This window comes from Urtica dioica, chromosome 1, assembly GCF_054948205.1.
Source record: "Urtica dioica subsp. dioica isolate 48M chromosome 1, U.dioica_male_clone48M_v1_H2, whole genome shotgun sequence".
Lineage (NCBI taxonomy): Eukaryota > Viridiplantae > Streptophyta > Magnoliopsida > Rosales > Urticaceae > Urtica > Urtica dioica.
This window is the reverse complement of record NC_142756.1, coordinates 719,554-736,758: the sequence shown is the minus strand read 5'-3', so window position 1 is coordinate 736,758 and position 17,205 is coordinate 719,554. Positions and strand designations below refer to the sequence as shown.

The 17,205-nt window shown below is 34.7% G+C and overlaps 1 protein-coding gene across 1 annotated transcript; it reads right to left on the bottom strand.

Annotated features, from left to right (window-relative positions):
- Positions 1–733: 733 nt before the first annotated feature.
- Positions 734–8,339, bottom strand: LOC149406005 (ABC transporter B family member 15-like). The gene is made up of 8 exons (XM_089607712.1): positions 7,730–8,339; positions 7,584–7,638; positions 7,303–7,481; positions 6,744–7,201; positions 5,877–6,417; positions 3,199–3,619; positions 2,569–3,059; positions 734–2,266 (listed from the first exon to the last, which is right to left on the bottom strand). Exons 1-8 carry the CDS (start codon positions 7,979–7,981, stop codon positions 899–901), a joined length of 3,765 nt encoding a protein of 1,254 aa, XP_089463838.1. The 5' UTR covers positions 7,982–8,339; the 3' UTR covers positions 734–898.
- Positions 8,340–17,205: the final 8,866 nt, after the last annotated feature.

Below are 17,205 nucleotides of genomic sequence, written 5' to 3'. Positions count from 1 at the left end.
AAAAAAAAAAAAAAAAAAACCCTACCGTAACCTGCTTTATGTCTTGATGAATACTTTATCTTCGATTTCTTTAAGCTTCTTGAAATATTATTTTTTACTCTCTGATGGGTTTTTTCGCAACTTTTTCTTTAATGTTTAGGAGGTTAGGGATTGTTTTCTCAAAGAAATATATTGATAAAAATCAAAACCTAAATTATAATAATAACGCAAAAAAAAAAAAAAAAAAAAAAAATCAAACCTGATTATACATTGTATAATAATCACATAATTTAATCATTAATATAGTATAATTTAAATGTCCAAAAATTCATTCTTACCTCTAAAACTATAAGCTTAAATTCACTTGTGATATATAATTCCCATTATTTAATATATATATATATATATATATATATATATATATATATATATGGATCTGTGTGTATAGATGTCTGGGTATAAAATCTGAAGTTCAGAAATGAGAGAAAGTTTTCAGTCGGTAATCACAGCTCACAAGCTAGCCAAAGCCTTGACTACTGTTAATGACTCTGGACTGTGGGTAGACAATGATCTATTAACTTAGATAAATATAACTTAGATAAATATAAGTTTTCATATATTTACAGTCGTAAATCTTATATAAATAACCACTTTTATTTATTAGGTCACGTCATCTTTATGATTATTTATCTAAAATTTATGAAACGTTGACTATATATCAATTCCAGACGTTTTAATTGATTATTTACCTAAATTTTTGTAATAAAAATGAGGAAATGAAAGCATTATAGTTATATTTATACTTACATATACGGGTTTGTATACACTTATTTTCTAAAATGAGCTCTTGGTAGCAGAACAGTGGTGGTGAACAGTTACAATAGATCACTTTAGTATTACAACCAAAAGACAAGTAAGATCAGAAAGAAGGCGTTCTCTGAAGGCTGATGAGGGAATAGTAAGCTCCTTTGGGGCCTTTGGCCAAGAGGTGAGAGTGGGTCCCTTTTTCGACCACTTGTCCTCTGTCGAGAACGGCGATGGTGTCGCAGTTCTGGATGGTGCTCAGCCGGTGGGCCACCACCACGCTGGTGCGGCCCACCATCACGCGCTCCAGCGCGTCCTGCACCGCCCTCTCCGACTGGCTGTCCAGCGCGCTCGTGGCCTCGTCCAATAGGAGGATCGCCGGGTCCCGCAGGATGGCCCGCGCGATGGCGATCCTCTGCTTCTGCCCCCCCGACAGCTGCACCCCCCTCTCCCCGCACCACGTGTCGTACCCGTCCTTGAGCCCCGCGATGAACTCGTGCGCGTTCGCCGACTTCGCCGCCCCCGAGATCTCCGCCTCCGTGGCGGCGGTCCCGCCGTAGGCTATGTTGTCCCTTATCGTCCCCGCGAAAAGCGTCGGCTCTTGGCTCACCAGCGCGATGTGCCTCCTTAAGGAACGGAGATTGTAGGACCGGATGTCTCGGCCGTCGATCCTCACGGAGCCCTCGATGGGGTCGTAGAACCGCTCGATGAGCGCGACCACGGTGGACTTCCCCGACCCGCTGGGCCCCACGAGGGCGGTGGACTTCCCGGCCTCGATCCGCATGGAGAAGCCGCGGAAGATGGCGACGTCCGGGCGGGCCGGGTAGGCGAAGTGGACGTCGCGAAGCTCGATGGACCCGGCGAGGGAGGCGGGGACTCGGCCTTCGGGGTCCTCGGGCTCGATGCGGGTGACTCGGTCGAGGACGGCGAAGACGGAGCCGACGGCGTCGGAGCCCTTGGCGAGGTCGGAGGTCATGCTCCCGGCGTCGGCGATGACCCTCCCCGTGCTGACGAGGATCATGAAAGTCTCGAAGAGGGCTCGGGCGGAGATGTACCCGTGGGAGATGAGGCGGCCGCCGTACCAGAAGTCGAAGGCCCAGGTGCATGTGGTCAGGCTCTGGGAGCAGGCGAGGCCCAGCCCCGCGAACCACGACTGCCGGATGTTCTCGTGGCGCGGGCCCGCCTGGGCCCTGTCCAGCATCCCCAGGATGCGGTCCTGGGACGAGAAGGCGGTGATGGTTCGGAGGTTAGAGACGGCCTCCGCGGCTAGCTTGCTGCTCTCGTCCTGCGCCTTGATGGCCTGCTGGGACATGCTCTTTAACAACACTCGCCGCGTGTAGAAGCAGATGATGATGATGGGCTGCACCGCGATCATCACCACGGCTAGCCGCCACGCGATCACCAGCCCCATCGTGCACGCCACGATCACCGCCGAGCACGTTTGCACCACCAGAGCCGTCCTGTCCCCGACCAACGATCTCACCTTCACAATAACAACACCACATTTCTTATTCAACTAAAGAGCATCTTTAATGGTTCATTGCTGCTTAACAATTTTAGGGATTTGCTTGTAAATATGAAAAGTGCTTAACTAGTTGCTTAACCATTGTTTTACATATTGGCTATTGATTTAGCTATAAGCAAATTAGCTCTATAGAGCTAGTTGCTTAACTATTTAGCTTCAGAAAAATCTATGTGGCAAATGGAGCTACTATATTTAGCTAAACCATTAAAGATGCTCGAATCGCTAGTTTTAGAAAAAGTTGTGAAATATGAAAGACTTACGACGTTGGCGTCCTTGGCGAGGCGAGAGCAGACGGCGCCGGTGGAGTTCTCGTCCTGGTCGAACCAGCCGACCTCGAAGGTCAAGATCTTGGAGAGCATCCTCTCCCTGACGCGCTTGGTCAAGCACTCGCCCATGTAGGCGAAGCAGTAGTGCTGGGAGATGTTGACGAGGAGAGAGAAGGCGGCGAGGCCGAGGAAGCATAAAGCGTAGATGGTCGTCTTCTCTTTGATCTCGGCGTGGTCCGTCAGGAAGTAGACCGAGATCATGGACCCCATCGCAAACGCGTACAGGGGCTGCACCGCCCCGAACATGGCCGCGCTCACGCACCCCAAACCCGCCTGCTTCCACTCCGGCCAGTTCAGAGCCAAAAGTCTCTTGAACGACGGCGACGCCAGATCATCTCGCCGTTTCATCGATGCTCCTGATGATGTCGCGCGCGGGTCGTGGTGCTGCTCTTCTTCTTGCTCCCTCGCCGAACTCGACCGGCTCGCTGCCACACAGGAAATTAGAGTGAACTAAAAGTAGAGGATAAAAATCTAAATTAATTTTATGGTAAAAACTCTGGGGGAGCTGATTTGTAAATTTTTAAGGTAAAAAAAACATGAAACAAAACTAGCGAAAAGTACTACCTCCGTCTCTGCTGACGGTGGAGAGTCTGCGGCTGCTGGTGCCGTTGGGGTCGGAGGAGATTGCTGAGGTGTCGACGGAGTTAGGGTCTTCGTTGGTGACGTGGAGGCGGAGGAGGGAGGAGTAGAGGCTGTCGGGGCGGAGGATGAGGTCGTCGTGGGGCCCGGACTCTGCGACTCGGCCGGACTGGACGACGGCGATGCAGTCGGCGTTTCTGACGGTGGAGAGGCGGTGAGCGATGACGATGGTGGTTCGGCCCACGGAGGCCTTGTCGAGGGCTTCTTGAACGACTCGCTCCGACTCTGAGTCGAGCGCGCTCGTTGCCTCGTCTAGGAGAAGGATTCTCGGCTTCTTTATCACCGCTCGAGCTATCGCGATCCTTTGTTTTTGCCCTCCCGACATTTGAACTCCTCTCTCACCCACCTGACCAAAATATCATGAGAAATAGTCGTTCAAAATTAATTGATTCGCAAGATCAATAATTTATAGACAAGATCAATAATTTCAATTCTGCATAATTGTCATTAAACCTATTATATAATTACAGTTACAGTTTTACTATACATGACACTTGATACTATTTTGAGAGTGGTCAGGATATAAATTCAGGTAGCTGTAAACTTAAATCATGTTATTTCTTATTGTAGTTACTTACAAAAGAAAGGAAAATATTGAATGGATTAGACTTATAAATAGAATACATCTTTTATGATAATTAAAACTTAAATCATGTTATTTCTTATTGTAGTTACTTAAATTTTAATGCATGTTATTGTTAATGATAAAATAAAATAAATCTGTTTTTGGTGTCTTTTTTCATTTATACTTCTACCAAACAGCTAAAATATCTCAGTATAATTTTTTTCTTGGTTTAATTTTTTTTTTCTTATTGTAGTTACTTACAAAAGAAAGGAAAATATTGAATGGATTAGACTGATAAATAGAATACATCTTTTATGATAATTAAAACTTAAATCATGTTATTTCTTATTGTAGTTACTTAAATTTTAATGCATGTTATTGTTAATGATAAAATAAAATAAATCTGTTTTTGGTCTCTTTTCAGTTCTACTTCTACCAAACAGCTAAAATATCTCAGTATAATTTTTTTTCTTGGTTTAATTTATTTTCTTTTAGTAAGTGGGGATTGGTTTCAGAATCTAAAGTAGTAGCCAACAAAGACGAAGTTAAGAAGAAAGACATAAGTCAGAAAGTCTTTTCTTCTTTAAATTAGTACTATTATTTTACTATTTGTTACTGTTAGTTATGATACAATTAGTACTATTATTTGTTACTGTTACATGATTAAGTATCTATGAGCTTGACATGGTTTGAAGACACACGCGATCTATATAAAACTATTTGGAAACATATGTTTGTCCATATAAAGAAGGTGCTGTGAGAGAGCGACAAGCATTTCAACTTTTTACTTTTTATACTTTTTTATTTTTTCAGAGAACAATTAAACATTATGGTGAATAGGATTCCTAATATATATATATGAAGTGAACATCGTGCTAAAATAGTAATAAAGTGGTAATTATGCATCAAAGTTGAAAAAGCTTGTGAATTAAAATAGGTTCCATAGTCTTTTTCGCTGTGATAGTCATGCTATATATAAAATCATATATAATACATGTGTGTACGTGTCTACAGTGACGGAGCCAGAAAAGCTCATCAGGGGGCTAATTTGAAAAAAAAATTCAGGGGGTGTTTGATTGTAAAAAAATTATAAAAATTGGGCCAAAAGTATAAATTTTCAAGGGAAAAAAATATAATTTTTTTTTAAATGGCAAAAAGTGCAAAAAAAAAAAATTTGAGAGGGCTTAAGCCCTTGTGTGTGCATGTGTATGTGTATGTGTATGTGTATGTGTATGTGTATGCGTGTGTGTGTGTATGCTAGCATAGGGTTCGTACTCATTTGGAGTATTGAAGATAATGTAGTGTAGCAAAAAAAAAAAAAAAAAATTCAGTGCGACATATTTGATTTGACTGCAAAATGGTGGTGCGCTGGGCAGTATTACCAGTAGTTTTTCCATAAAGAACACAAGAACCCTCTTACGTGGGGAACAAAATCATTAGTGGGACTAAAATGTACCAACAAAATATTAATAATTATAAAAAATAACACTAAAATACAAGTAAAGAATCGTTCTCCCCCATTGCTGGATATAAGTTTTATCGTTTTGCAAACCATTATAATTATATTTTGCAAAAGCAATTCGTTGTTGGTATTTGCTTCTCCTACATTATAAAATGATCCAAAGTGCTATTTTATTTTCATGACCAGCAAACTAGGACAGAAAGATTGCTTTTTATTTTAAAAAAAATAGTATTTGCATGCATAATATATAGCTCGATAATTTGAAACTACGTTTTTCCTCTGAAATAGTAAGTATTATTTATTTACATAGAAAAAAAGAAAAGAAAAAGAAAAAGAAAGGATTACTGTGTGTGTGTCGCTATTATTGTAAATTCATGTGCAAGTTCGTATCTCTTTATAAAAAAAGAAATAAAGTTGTGAGCGTCCATGACATTTTAATTTGGTGATTGTCATATCATTCGGACTTTCTTTTTCCCTGGTCCCTTTGTTTAAAGGATGGCACATAGACAAAGAGAGAAAGCAAAAAAGCAAATATTGAATTAAGAGAGAAAGAAAAGTAAAAAAAAAAAAAAAGACCTGTGTGTCATAGCCATGAGGCAACTTTGAGGTGAAATTATGGGCATTTGAGGCCTTTGCAGCGTCAACCACTTGTTGGAAATCAGCGTCCTCTTTTCCAAACAATATGTTCTCTTTGATCGACGTGGCAAAAAGAGCCGGCTCTTGGCTCACCAACCCCATCTGGGACCTGAGCCACTTGAGCTGAAGCCGGTCAATGGCGACCCCGTCGAGGCATATCTGCCCTCCGATCGGATCGTAGAACCGCTGGAGGAGCGAGATCACCGTCGATTTCCCGGACCCGCTCCCGCCCACTAGGGCCACCGTGTCCCCGGACGGGACCCGCAAGCAAAAGTCCTTGAACACCGCGGTCTCCGGCCGAGAAGGGTACGAGAACTCCACGTGCTTGAATTCCACCTCCGCCGAGTACCTCTCCAATATCTCGCCTTCCATGTTCGCCGAGTCGATCTTCGGGACCCGCTTTATCACCTCCGTTATCCTCTCCGCCGACGAGCACGCCTCCGAGAAGTACTTCAAGTTCGATAAACCCGCGCCTAGCGCCCTATAAATTCTCGTTAATTAGTAACAACAAAAATTAATCAACTTGTACATAGTGCTCTTATTATCAGGCACGAAACCACATAGTGGGGTGTTATAACCCCCTAATTTGCATTTTTTTCACAGTTTAAATTTTTTATTTTATAAAATATCATAAATATTTACAAATTAGCCTTCCTTCAACTTTTTTTTCCGCATATTAACCCTCCTGACTTGAATTCATGGCTTCGTCCCTGCTTATTATATTAACCAAATAACTAGGTCATCAAATTGACTAAATTCTAGTCTTCTCATAAAATTAATTAAATTTCAATTATGAACTAAACTCACAATCCACCGACGGCTATGGCGGCACCAACGGCGAAAACGGTGCCACCTTGGGCTCCGTGGTACATAACCATGCGGCTGCCGTAGTAAGACATGAAGGACCAAATGGCAAAGACGATACCGTTGCTTCCGATGGCCAAGCCTTTGGCCAAGCCCTGCCTGAGGCCGAGCTTGACCGAGCCCTGAAGCGCTGCCGAGAACTCTGAGGTGGTCTTGGCCTCGCCCACAAAGGCGTACACGGTGCGTATGGACGATATGGCCTGCTCGGCTATGGTCCCCGCCGACTTGTACTCTTCCCTTATCTTCCGAGCCAGGCTCATCAAGGTTCGTCCGTACATGAGCCCCGGGATCACCAGCAGGGCCACGAACGGGAACCCCACGATCGCCAGCCGCCACAGCATTATGAACGCCGCCACGTAGCTCCCCACGAACATCGACACGTTCATCAAGAAGTTCGGCAGCTGCTCGACGAACACATGCACACGAAATTTAATAATTTAATTATTATATATGTACCGACGGATCGAGTGAAATAATAATAAAAAAAAAAATGTTATGTTGCCTTTTCACTAAGGACGTCTTGGATGACGAGGCTGTCGTTGGAGACGCTGATGATGACCTCCGACGTGCTCGTCACGTGCAGGTCGAAATACCCGACTTCTTGTCGGAGCACCGCTTTCAGATACCGAGCTCTCATCCTCGCCGCCTGTCTCTCCCCCGTCCTCGTCCAACAATATCCCTCTTATAAAAAAAAAAAATATTAATTTCTGATGATTTTTCCATTTTAGTCCATTTTTTTTTTTTTTCTTCATAAATTGTGCATAACTGGTTACTTTGACTCACCAAGAAAGCAAGCCACGAAGGAGCCAGTAGCCAAGTACAAGAGAGCCACTGCATTCTATATATAAAAGAGAGAAAAAAAACAAAGGAAATTAAATAGTATATATGAATATATATGTATAGATACGGAAATATGTATGTATACGTACCTTGTTGATGCTGTCCAAGAAGAGTTGTTGCGGGTTTGAGTCGGAGGAAGAAGTGCCGATATTGTTCATGAGACGACTGGTGATGAGAAGAACCAACGGCATAGAGAACCCATCGCCCACAGCGCCCAGAAAGCCCATCCCCATCAGCCACGTGTCCGCTCCGTCCGCGTGGGCGAAGATCGACCGTACAGATCCGTTACTCTTCTTCTTCCGGCCACGACCATCCTCATCATCGCTAACCACCTTTCCCATTTTCCTCTTCCCCACCGGAAAACAACACGCTAGTGTTGTTTTTTTTTGTTGGCCCTACTAGTTTAATTATTTATATATTTTATAATTTTTTTTTTTTGTCAGGGACCGATCGATTTGTGAATGATCGGCCACTTGATTTTTTTTTTTTTTGGTGGAGAGAGTTTTGAACGGCAAGGGAGAACCGAGAACAGGCCTATTGATGCCTTGTTGTATCAAACTCGTGTATATATAGGATTTACTAGAATATAAAGGCTGGGGTTTTTTTTTCTAATTATTTGATTATTAGGGGAATAAATATTTCTTATGATCGAAAGTTGTGAAATTGACCGAAAAACTGTTTTATTTAATTAAAAGAATAATAATTTGAAAAATCGTATGCGGTGTGGTGGAAGTATACTCAATGATGAATGAATGATATAAAATGACCAGTTACTTTTTTTGGTGGAAGAATATTGCTTAAATAAATAAATAACACTTGATTAGTAATAGTAAACGTTTGATTATTAGGAAAAAGAAATTGCGAGACATGTAAGATTGGTCCAAGTGAGTACTCGTGTATTACGTATTCAATTCGGTAAGCCATTTTTTTTTTCCGTTAAGCTACTTGAGTATCTAACTAGGGTGCCTAACGATTTTTATTAAGATGAAATACATGCACAAACACATTTGAGTTGACAGAAGGAAAACATTATGGTTGACTTTACTGTTTTTATTTATTTATAATTATATATACTATCATACATATACGTATCCCTTTCTCTCTCCTTCTTCGTTGTCTTATAGCGTCACGAAGGACGTATGATATAGAACATTTGGGGACCACTATTATAGGACTACTTAGTTAGCAACATTAAGCACCCATTTCCTTAATTCAATGTGTCAAACTATAGTTTAATTAATTAAGCTCCACTAAAAAAAGTTGTATATGGACTTGAGAACTATAAGTGGGAAGATGCGTTTAGAAGTAGTAATGGATAGAAAGAGTCTAAGCTAGATCCTAAATAATCTTCACTAGATAATTACGCGATAAATTCGGTAATGGTAAAACTAGCTATCTCGTGCTTTATCAAAATAGACACGGATCATATAGGTTCTCTAAAAATAGCCATATAATAAACTAACAAGCTGGTTAGCATATGTCAATAATTGCGGTGCATTTTTAGAGAGGACTGAAACTTAATATCATTTTTTATACAAATTTTAAAGTTTCCACAACGCTGGCCCAGAGCGACGTAGAGACCACATTCATAAGAATGAATTCTGAGTCAGAACACTTGCGTTGCATGCGCAAGAAATCATATTCATTCGGACTATCTAAATCAATTTAAAAATATACAATTTTTTTTTTTGAAGAAGTTAAATTATAAATTTGAATCATAACAAGAGAGAAAATCAATAATTAATCCAGATTATTATTATTATTATTTATTACTACTACGAATATTTTCAAGATTACAAGTACATAATTATTACATTGATCATATAATCACAACTTACAAAGGATAATTTTTAAGCATCAACATGAAAAACTTTGTTATATTTTTATTGAATCCTCGATCCACATATGAGATCAGTGCACATGTAGGATATATTATCACCTGTTGATAGACAAAATTAGTACAACAATTATTTCACGAAGAACACTTGGTTCCAAGCACCCAGTCCCGAAAACTCCGAGTGTCTAGATAAAATTATCTATAAATTTATAATAAAAGAGAGCAAGTAATAGAAAGTGTTGAGTGATAGGTGAAACTTCTGACGTGTGCTCGTGTCTGCAAGATTGTGAATGCCTTCTTTCAGCCATCTCTTCTTGTATTTATAAGCTTTGAGGTCGAGTATACGTGGATTGTTCAGTCTCACGTCTCTGGCGGTTATCAAGTAACCGCTTCCAGAACGTTAAGTTGTCTATTTATTTCCACATATTTCCAATTTGGAAATCGAAGATCAAGAGCATACACATTTCAATATTCTTAACAAACATTTTCCAATTGATGACATTGAAAAAAAAATATTAAGAAGTCGTTTTCATGGTTTGTAATTGTTTTTATGGTTTGCTGGAGCAATTTTGTTTTTCTAGCATCTTTTTTCTAGGTTTTTTTTTCTTTATTTATGAGTATTATCGATGAGAGAGAGAAAATATTGAAAGTGCGATTTTTTTTAAATCGGCATAGTGATGATCGAGTGTATAATAGTTTGTTTCTTATTTTCAGGATATTATTAGATGCGTATATTTACTTTCATTTATTTTATTATGAAATTAAAATTAGAGATATTAGTGGTAAATGCTAACGGACATTTTTGTAATAAAAAATTTATTATCTTCATGCTCTTTTATGTGTTGATGATATTTCATTATATTTTTTTCTTCCTTATTTCTTTAAAATGAAAAGTTTGTTATCTTTAGATATTTAAAAGATATATATATATATATATATATATATATATATATATATATATATATAAGGAATTAGGTCAGTAGTCAAATAGCCTACCTTACTTTTAAAAAATAACTAAAGTTTCATTTTATTAAGAAAATAGTTCACCAGGTCGAAGTAAATTAAATTAATTATTATAGTTAATCTAGTTCACTTCGGCCTGGCAGAAATAAATTTAATTAATTGTTTTAGTTCATTTAATTTATTTAGACTCGGTGGACTATTTTCTTAATAAAATGAAACTTTGGTTAAAATCTTAAAAAAAAGATAGGAGATTGAGTAGTTGCAATAAATTCTTCAAATATATATAACTTATAAATATACACATATGCATTTTTTCATTAAACGGTTTATATTACATGTATATATATAGCTAAATATATAACTTATAAATAAAATGCATTAGTTGCATTTTAATAACAAATTGTAGAATGTTCACATGGAAAATCAAAATGCGCACTCATATATTTACACACGCCATAATATTTAGTTCAACTAAAAATTTGTAAATAGTACATAACATAGTTTTAACAAATTGAGGCAACTTTCCTTTTTTCTATAATAAAAAGAAATTCTTCCACATGATCACTTTATGACAATGTTGTCATAAAAACATAAAGTTTTGTGACAACATTATCTTCTTTTTTTTTTTTTTTTTACAACATTATCTTATTCATAAGAGGAAGATGTTTTTTTTTATAGAAAAAGATCTCCCAAATTTTATTTTATTTTCATTTTTTTTAAGTATTGTATTCTGATGGTAGTTAAAACTTGGAAAGAATCAGATTCTTTTATATTTATAAATTTAATGTTCTGAAGTTATGAAATCGGTCCTCTCGCAAGTCGCAACATAGCTACTACTAGAGCTATAAATGCTTGAACTTTTATTTATTTATTTTATGAAAATTTCGATACACAATCCCTGTTGAATTCCTACCAATGAACTTGACGAAGTTGTCGTTTGAATGCGTTCAGAAAATGACAGAACAGTCTAAAAGCTCAATTGGAACAATATTGATATCCATTCATATATATCCAAGTTGTTTCACGTCAAGAATTCATTATTGTTTTCCTCTTCCCTTATTCAACGGAAAATCACATGGGGGCCATAAGTTTCACGCAGCACTGTGCAATAAATGTATCAACATGGGTGAAAATGTAAAATGAAAAAAATAGATATTTCCACACATAAAAAGAAGAAGTAGATGTCTTATAATTTTGGATTCTGTTGGTTTCAGATGAAAATGATAAATCACAAACTGTATTTCTGATATATATCGGTATAGATTTCTCCGATCCCAATCCCTTATTAAATTAATAATAATAAGTGTCTCGTGATTTCTAATATAGCTACATATCACCTTAAAAATAAAGATCGTAGGTTCAATCTCCACTCATAACAAAGTTATTTAAAATAAATAAATAAATGTGATCACACAAAATATTGATACCCGATCTTATTGGATTGGAACAGTATTATTTAGAATTATATGAATATGATCATTAATAACAGAAAAATTACATGGACTAAGTGGTTCAATCTCCACTCGCAACAAAGTTATTTAAAAAAATAAAATAAATAAATAAATGTGATCACACAAAATATTGATACCTGGTCTTATTGGATTGGAACATTATTATTCAGAATCGTATGAATATGATCACACAAAATTATAATTAATTAACAATAGAAAAATTACATGGACTAAGCCACTTGAAACGTTGATATTGCAATTTAGCCAACGTTTCATTTAAGTTTCAAATGTAGCAAAAAATGATGACGTTAATTTATTAGTCATATAACAAATTACTACATTAACATTTATTAAAATCGGATGAACATAAATATGTATCCACCGTTTTGATCGCAGCCAATTAACTTGATCTCATTTATTCCATAATATTTTCTTTCCTTTTTTGCAGTCCAATTAATTATGATATCAAGTTTTTTTGGGTTAATTTTAGTTAATTTTCATTTATTTTACATGCGATAAATTTTGACTGACTGAAACGTTGGCTAGTAGTTGGTTTCTATGATTTATATTACATAATGATATTTTCGATATTTTCTAACCGTTTATTTATGTAAATTATGGTTAGATTACAAAGTTTAATAAACGTTGATTACATCTTTAAAATCATGTTTAAAATTGACTACGTTGTTAGATTGCCCTTAATTATATAAGCAACTAATTATTAATTGGCACACAACTGAAAATTTGATGAGTGAAGATGACGTATTCACTTACCTCATCTTCATGAAATCTTGTAAGCATAAACTTATAACCAGGTATTGAACATTCATTAAAACCTTAAAAAAAAAAAAATTAAACATTCATTAAATACATACTGCCATTGACCTATTTTCGTTAGAATTAATAGAGTAAATATATTTTATTTTTCTACAAATTACTCAAAGAATTTCGAATAATAAATCCACATAATTTTAATTGTTCATGCATTTTCCAATACCAGGTAAATTAATGAGATTGGTAAGTGGCCCTCCGTTTGACAGATGATAAAATTTTACTCAAACTACAGAAGTTAATTTTGTATTATTTTTTCAAGTTACCTTTTTTTTTTATCATCCGAAAAGTTGGAAATGTCAATTTTTTTAAAAAATTCAGAATAATCTATTTCGTAAAAAGAATTATAGTTATGGGATTCAAATTCCAACTGTTTTGTTGTAGTTTTTATGGTCTTTCGTTATCATTTTCTAGATTTGTGGCCTTACGCCAAAGGGATCACCCAAGCTAGAAGAATCAGATGGCTTTTCCAATCTGACAAACATGTATTTATACTACAATAATTAATTATACAATTGCGATTTTTCAAGCCAATGTTCATCTGGTAATACTAGCTTGATTGACCCAATTGACATTCCTTTTTGGGCAATCATCTTTCTCACATATACTAGACCCAACTATTTGAAGCTCATGTTGTTGATCATTCATTGAAGTCGAGTCTTAGGCCAATAATTTTGTCGATGAATGAAAAAGACTATTGTTAATGATTTCTAGTTTCCTCGTTGTAACGATACAATAATTTTATTTATTTCAATTTATAATAATATGCTTATTTTAGCTAAATAATAACAATGATGATAATGATAGTAATAATATTAATAATAATACGTAAAAAAGTTGACAGAACTTTTTAACGCTATTTATGTCTAATATAATTCAGATTTACTCTTATTGAACGCTTAACCAACCTTTTTGAATTAAAATATTAATAATTATATCCAACATAATTCAAGATATATATATATATATATATATATATATATATATTTCACACTATTTATAATTTTATATAACAATAGACGGTTCGGTTGCTTGTTACACAGGCTATAATATTTTTGTCCTTCGTTGGAAACGGTAGTCAAATATATTATATATTTTTACAGTTCCGTATATGTATCTGAATTCTGTTCTTAATTACACGAGTATTAAATGTTTCCTGTTAAGTTATCCCAATTGTGTCTGAATTTTCCGAGCAGCATTGAAAGCGGACTGTGGTATTGCATTGTAAGTTGTGCAACATGTGACCACAAGACAACAGTAAGCTTTGATAGGATCGAATGAAAATTAAAGGCATGCAAATCAATACATTAGTATTTAGTATATATGCTTAAACTTATGATCATATATGCGTAGATCATCTTTTAGGTTTTAGGTAAAATTGATAATGTAGAAGAAGGACTCCTACTCACGAAACAAAACACTGTTCAACTAATATTGTTTAATTGTTTTTTTTCAGAATTTTATAAAAAAATTAGAGATTGGACCACGCTTAACACAAATAATCTTCTTTCGTACCGATTATCTTTTTTTATCAGAAAAATAAAAAAATATCTCCAAAAAATTTGAAATATTTTTTTTCAAATTTAAATATTTTTGACATATATATATATTGCAGATTAAAATACATTAATATATATATATATATATTAAAATATTTTTTTGTAGAGTTATAAACTTATAGTTCCGACGCAGTCAACATTTCAGAATCCAAAGGCGGAAAATGGACTTGGGTTTATAGATTGAGAAAAGCATGTATCACTCTTTTTTTTTAGTCAAATGATCCCTTCTAAGCATGTATCACTTACGTAGCGTTTATAGTATATTTGCAGTTTATTAAATGGCCACGAACGATCAACATTTCAAATTGACGATAATTTCTCCACGTTCAGAAATAAATAGCACACGTCTAAAATTCTGTTCAAAATAATAAATAAAAAGTAATTAATACACATTTACAATATCACATTCATATATATAATACCTTACTAATGAATGTTATATTTATTTCTTTGCTATAAAAATTAAATTTATCAAAATATGTGAAAAACTAAATTGTAAGTTTTATTTTAGAAGTGACACTATCGACCAAAATTACATGATATATATACGCAGTACAAGAAAATGAGACATGAAAAATAGTCAAAGTTTGAAAATTTGAGATGTATAAACTGTCAAGTATTTTATTTATTTATCATGTGCATATTTTTTTGACGGGATAAACATCTTATATATACATATATCAATGTATTATGCTAAAAAAAAAAAAAAACTTCAATTTTAGATCCTATGCTAAAAATGTAACAATTAACGATTTTGTAAGTGTAGTAATTTTATTTTATTATAGAAATACAATTCATCGAATTAAATTGATTTGTAGGAACTAATGTATATTATGTTAATAGCAAAAAAATAAAAATAAAAAATACCATGTTGACGCTTATTTTGTGTGCGTTTGTCTTAATTCAATTTTTCGATATACACATTAAATAATGAAATTTGGATTTTATAAGTTTCAAAAACTCTCCTTCAAAAGAAAGAAAAAAAGAAATTCAAAAACTGATTTTGCATATATTTTAGTAGGAAAAATCTATGTAGCGCAAGATGATCATTCGGGCAAATACATGCATATTATAAAAGAAATGATCATTCGGGCAAATACATGCATATTAAAATATCAAAACTATAGACCTCGTCTTTAAAAAAATACTAAAAATGAATTTTTGTCCCTATTTCAGATAAAAATGCATTTATGACCATATAGAATCGTATGACATCGTACGCTATCGTATGTTATCGTATGACATCGTATGTCCTGATGGTCAGAAGAGTATTTTTGTCCGAAATAAGGACAAGAGTTCATTTTTAAATATTTTTAAAGTAGAAGCGGTCTAATCTTGATATTTTGTTAACTTTGAGGTTCGAATATATATATATATATATATATATATATATATATATATATATATAATAACGAGCCTACTGAGGTGAATTAGATAGTTAGATTTCATTATTTATATAAAGCTTCGTACTAAATAGCCTGCACCGGGTATCACTTCCACGTTTAACTATATACAATTTTCTAATATCATATTCTTTAATATTAGTACAATATACTTAAACTTTTCCCTCTGAATATATTAGTTATTAGATCAAGAACTACGTAAGGAATGACGCTCTAATTTGATAGGATGACCTCATCATTTTCCTATTGCAATGATTTTAGAATGATAGTCTATAACATTCAAATAATAATACCTACTCAATTATTATATGAAAATATATAATATATATGTGATATAGCCATATTTAGACTTTTAAACTGCATAGTTTCTATTTTATAAGAATTTAAGGACGTTTCAAACCGTTTTTTTTTTTTTTTTTTTTTTTTTTAAGTAATTTGAGAGTATTTTACGTTTGTTTGACTAATTTCTTAATAAATATCAAATGATATTTGCTAAATAGTCACATTTTTCTTTGTCTTCATTTAGCAGCTATTCTGAGTCAATTTTAACTCCATTTCGTCACAATTTTATCTCAATAGCTAACAGTATTTAACTTTGATTTATTTTTATTTTATCCTTGAGGATGAGGTCGAGTACGTTATATTTTATTATTTAATGAGATATGAAAATTTGGCTGAATTATAACGTGATCACTTATTATTTCCTTAATTTTAGCTAATTAGCTTAATAGAAAATTACCAAATTCAAGTGCTCAAACTTTAAATTTCCATTTTGAGAGATTATTTGAAACCACGTAGGTATTTCACATTTGGTAAGGTTTCTTCTTCTTCTTCTTCTTCTTCTAATATTTTTGTAATTCAAACATGAAAAATTAAAACAATAAAAACACGTATGAATCAGACACACTTATTTACCTGCAGACACTCATTTACCTAGAGTAAAATAACACTTATAGACATAAGGAGCCAAATATTATATCGTAATTAATTTTGGTCATAGTGAACAACCAGAGTTATTTGACCAAACATATTGTTATCTTCTTCAACCCTCAATTGCTTCCGATGAAAGATGTTTTAAAACATTTGTTGTTTTCGATGTTTGTTGGTATTTTTCAAAATTTCATGAATTTCACTCTAAAATAGGAAGAATTATATATGTTCAGTCTTATTTTTTCTTTTATCATTAATATTATGAGTTTATATTGGGGTCACCCTTACAATTATCTCACATTCTCTTTTATCGAACGCAAGTTTGTTTAAATGAAGGGTAATTTGTTGTCTTACAATCAGGGAAGAAGCCAGAAATTTAGATTAGAAAAGGTGATATGCAAAAAAAAAAAAAGTTAAAGGAGAGCTAATTTATAAAATTTTTAGATAAGAAAATATATATAAAAAATTATGATTAATGGATAAAAAATACGATTTTTTAACCCCTAAACTAGTTGTGGTTTCGCCTTGCTTACAATACTCGTTTATGAAAATTAATGTCTACTTGTTAACAGTGACGGAGCCAGAAAAGTC

Excerpts from the sequence above, each read along its gene's own strand:
- LOC149406005 (XM_089607712.1), bottom strand. The coding sequence starts at position 7,981 with ATGGGAAAGGTGGTTAGCGATGATGAGGATGGTCGTGGCCGGAAGAAG. Across the intron at positions 7,639-7,729 it reads TCTTGGACAGCATCAACAAG|AATGCAGTGGCTCTCTTGTA; the intron begins GTACGTATACAT and ends TTTTATATATAG. Across the intron at positions 3,060-3,198 it reads CACCGTCAGCAGAGACGGAG|CGAGCCGGTCGAGTTCGGCG; the intron begins GTAGTACTTTTC and ends CCTGTGTGGCAG.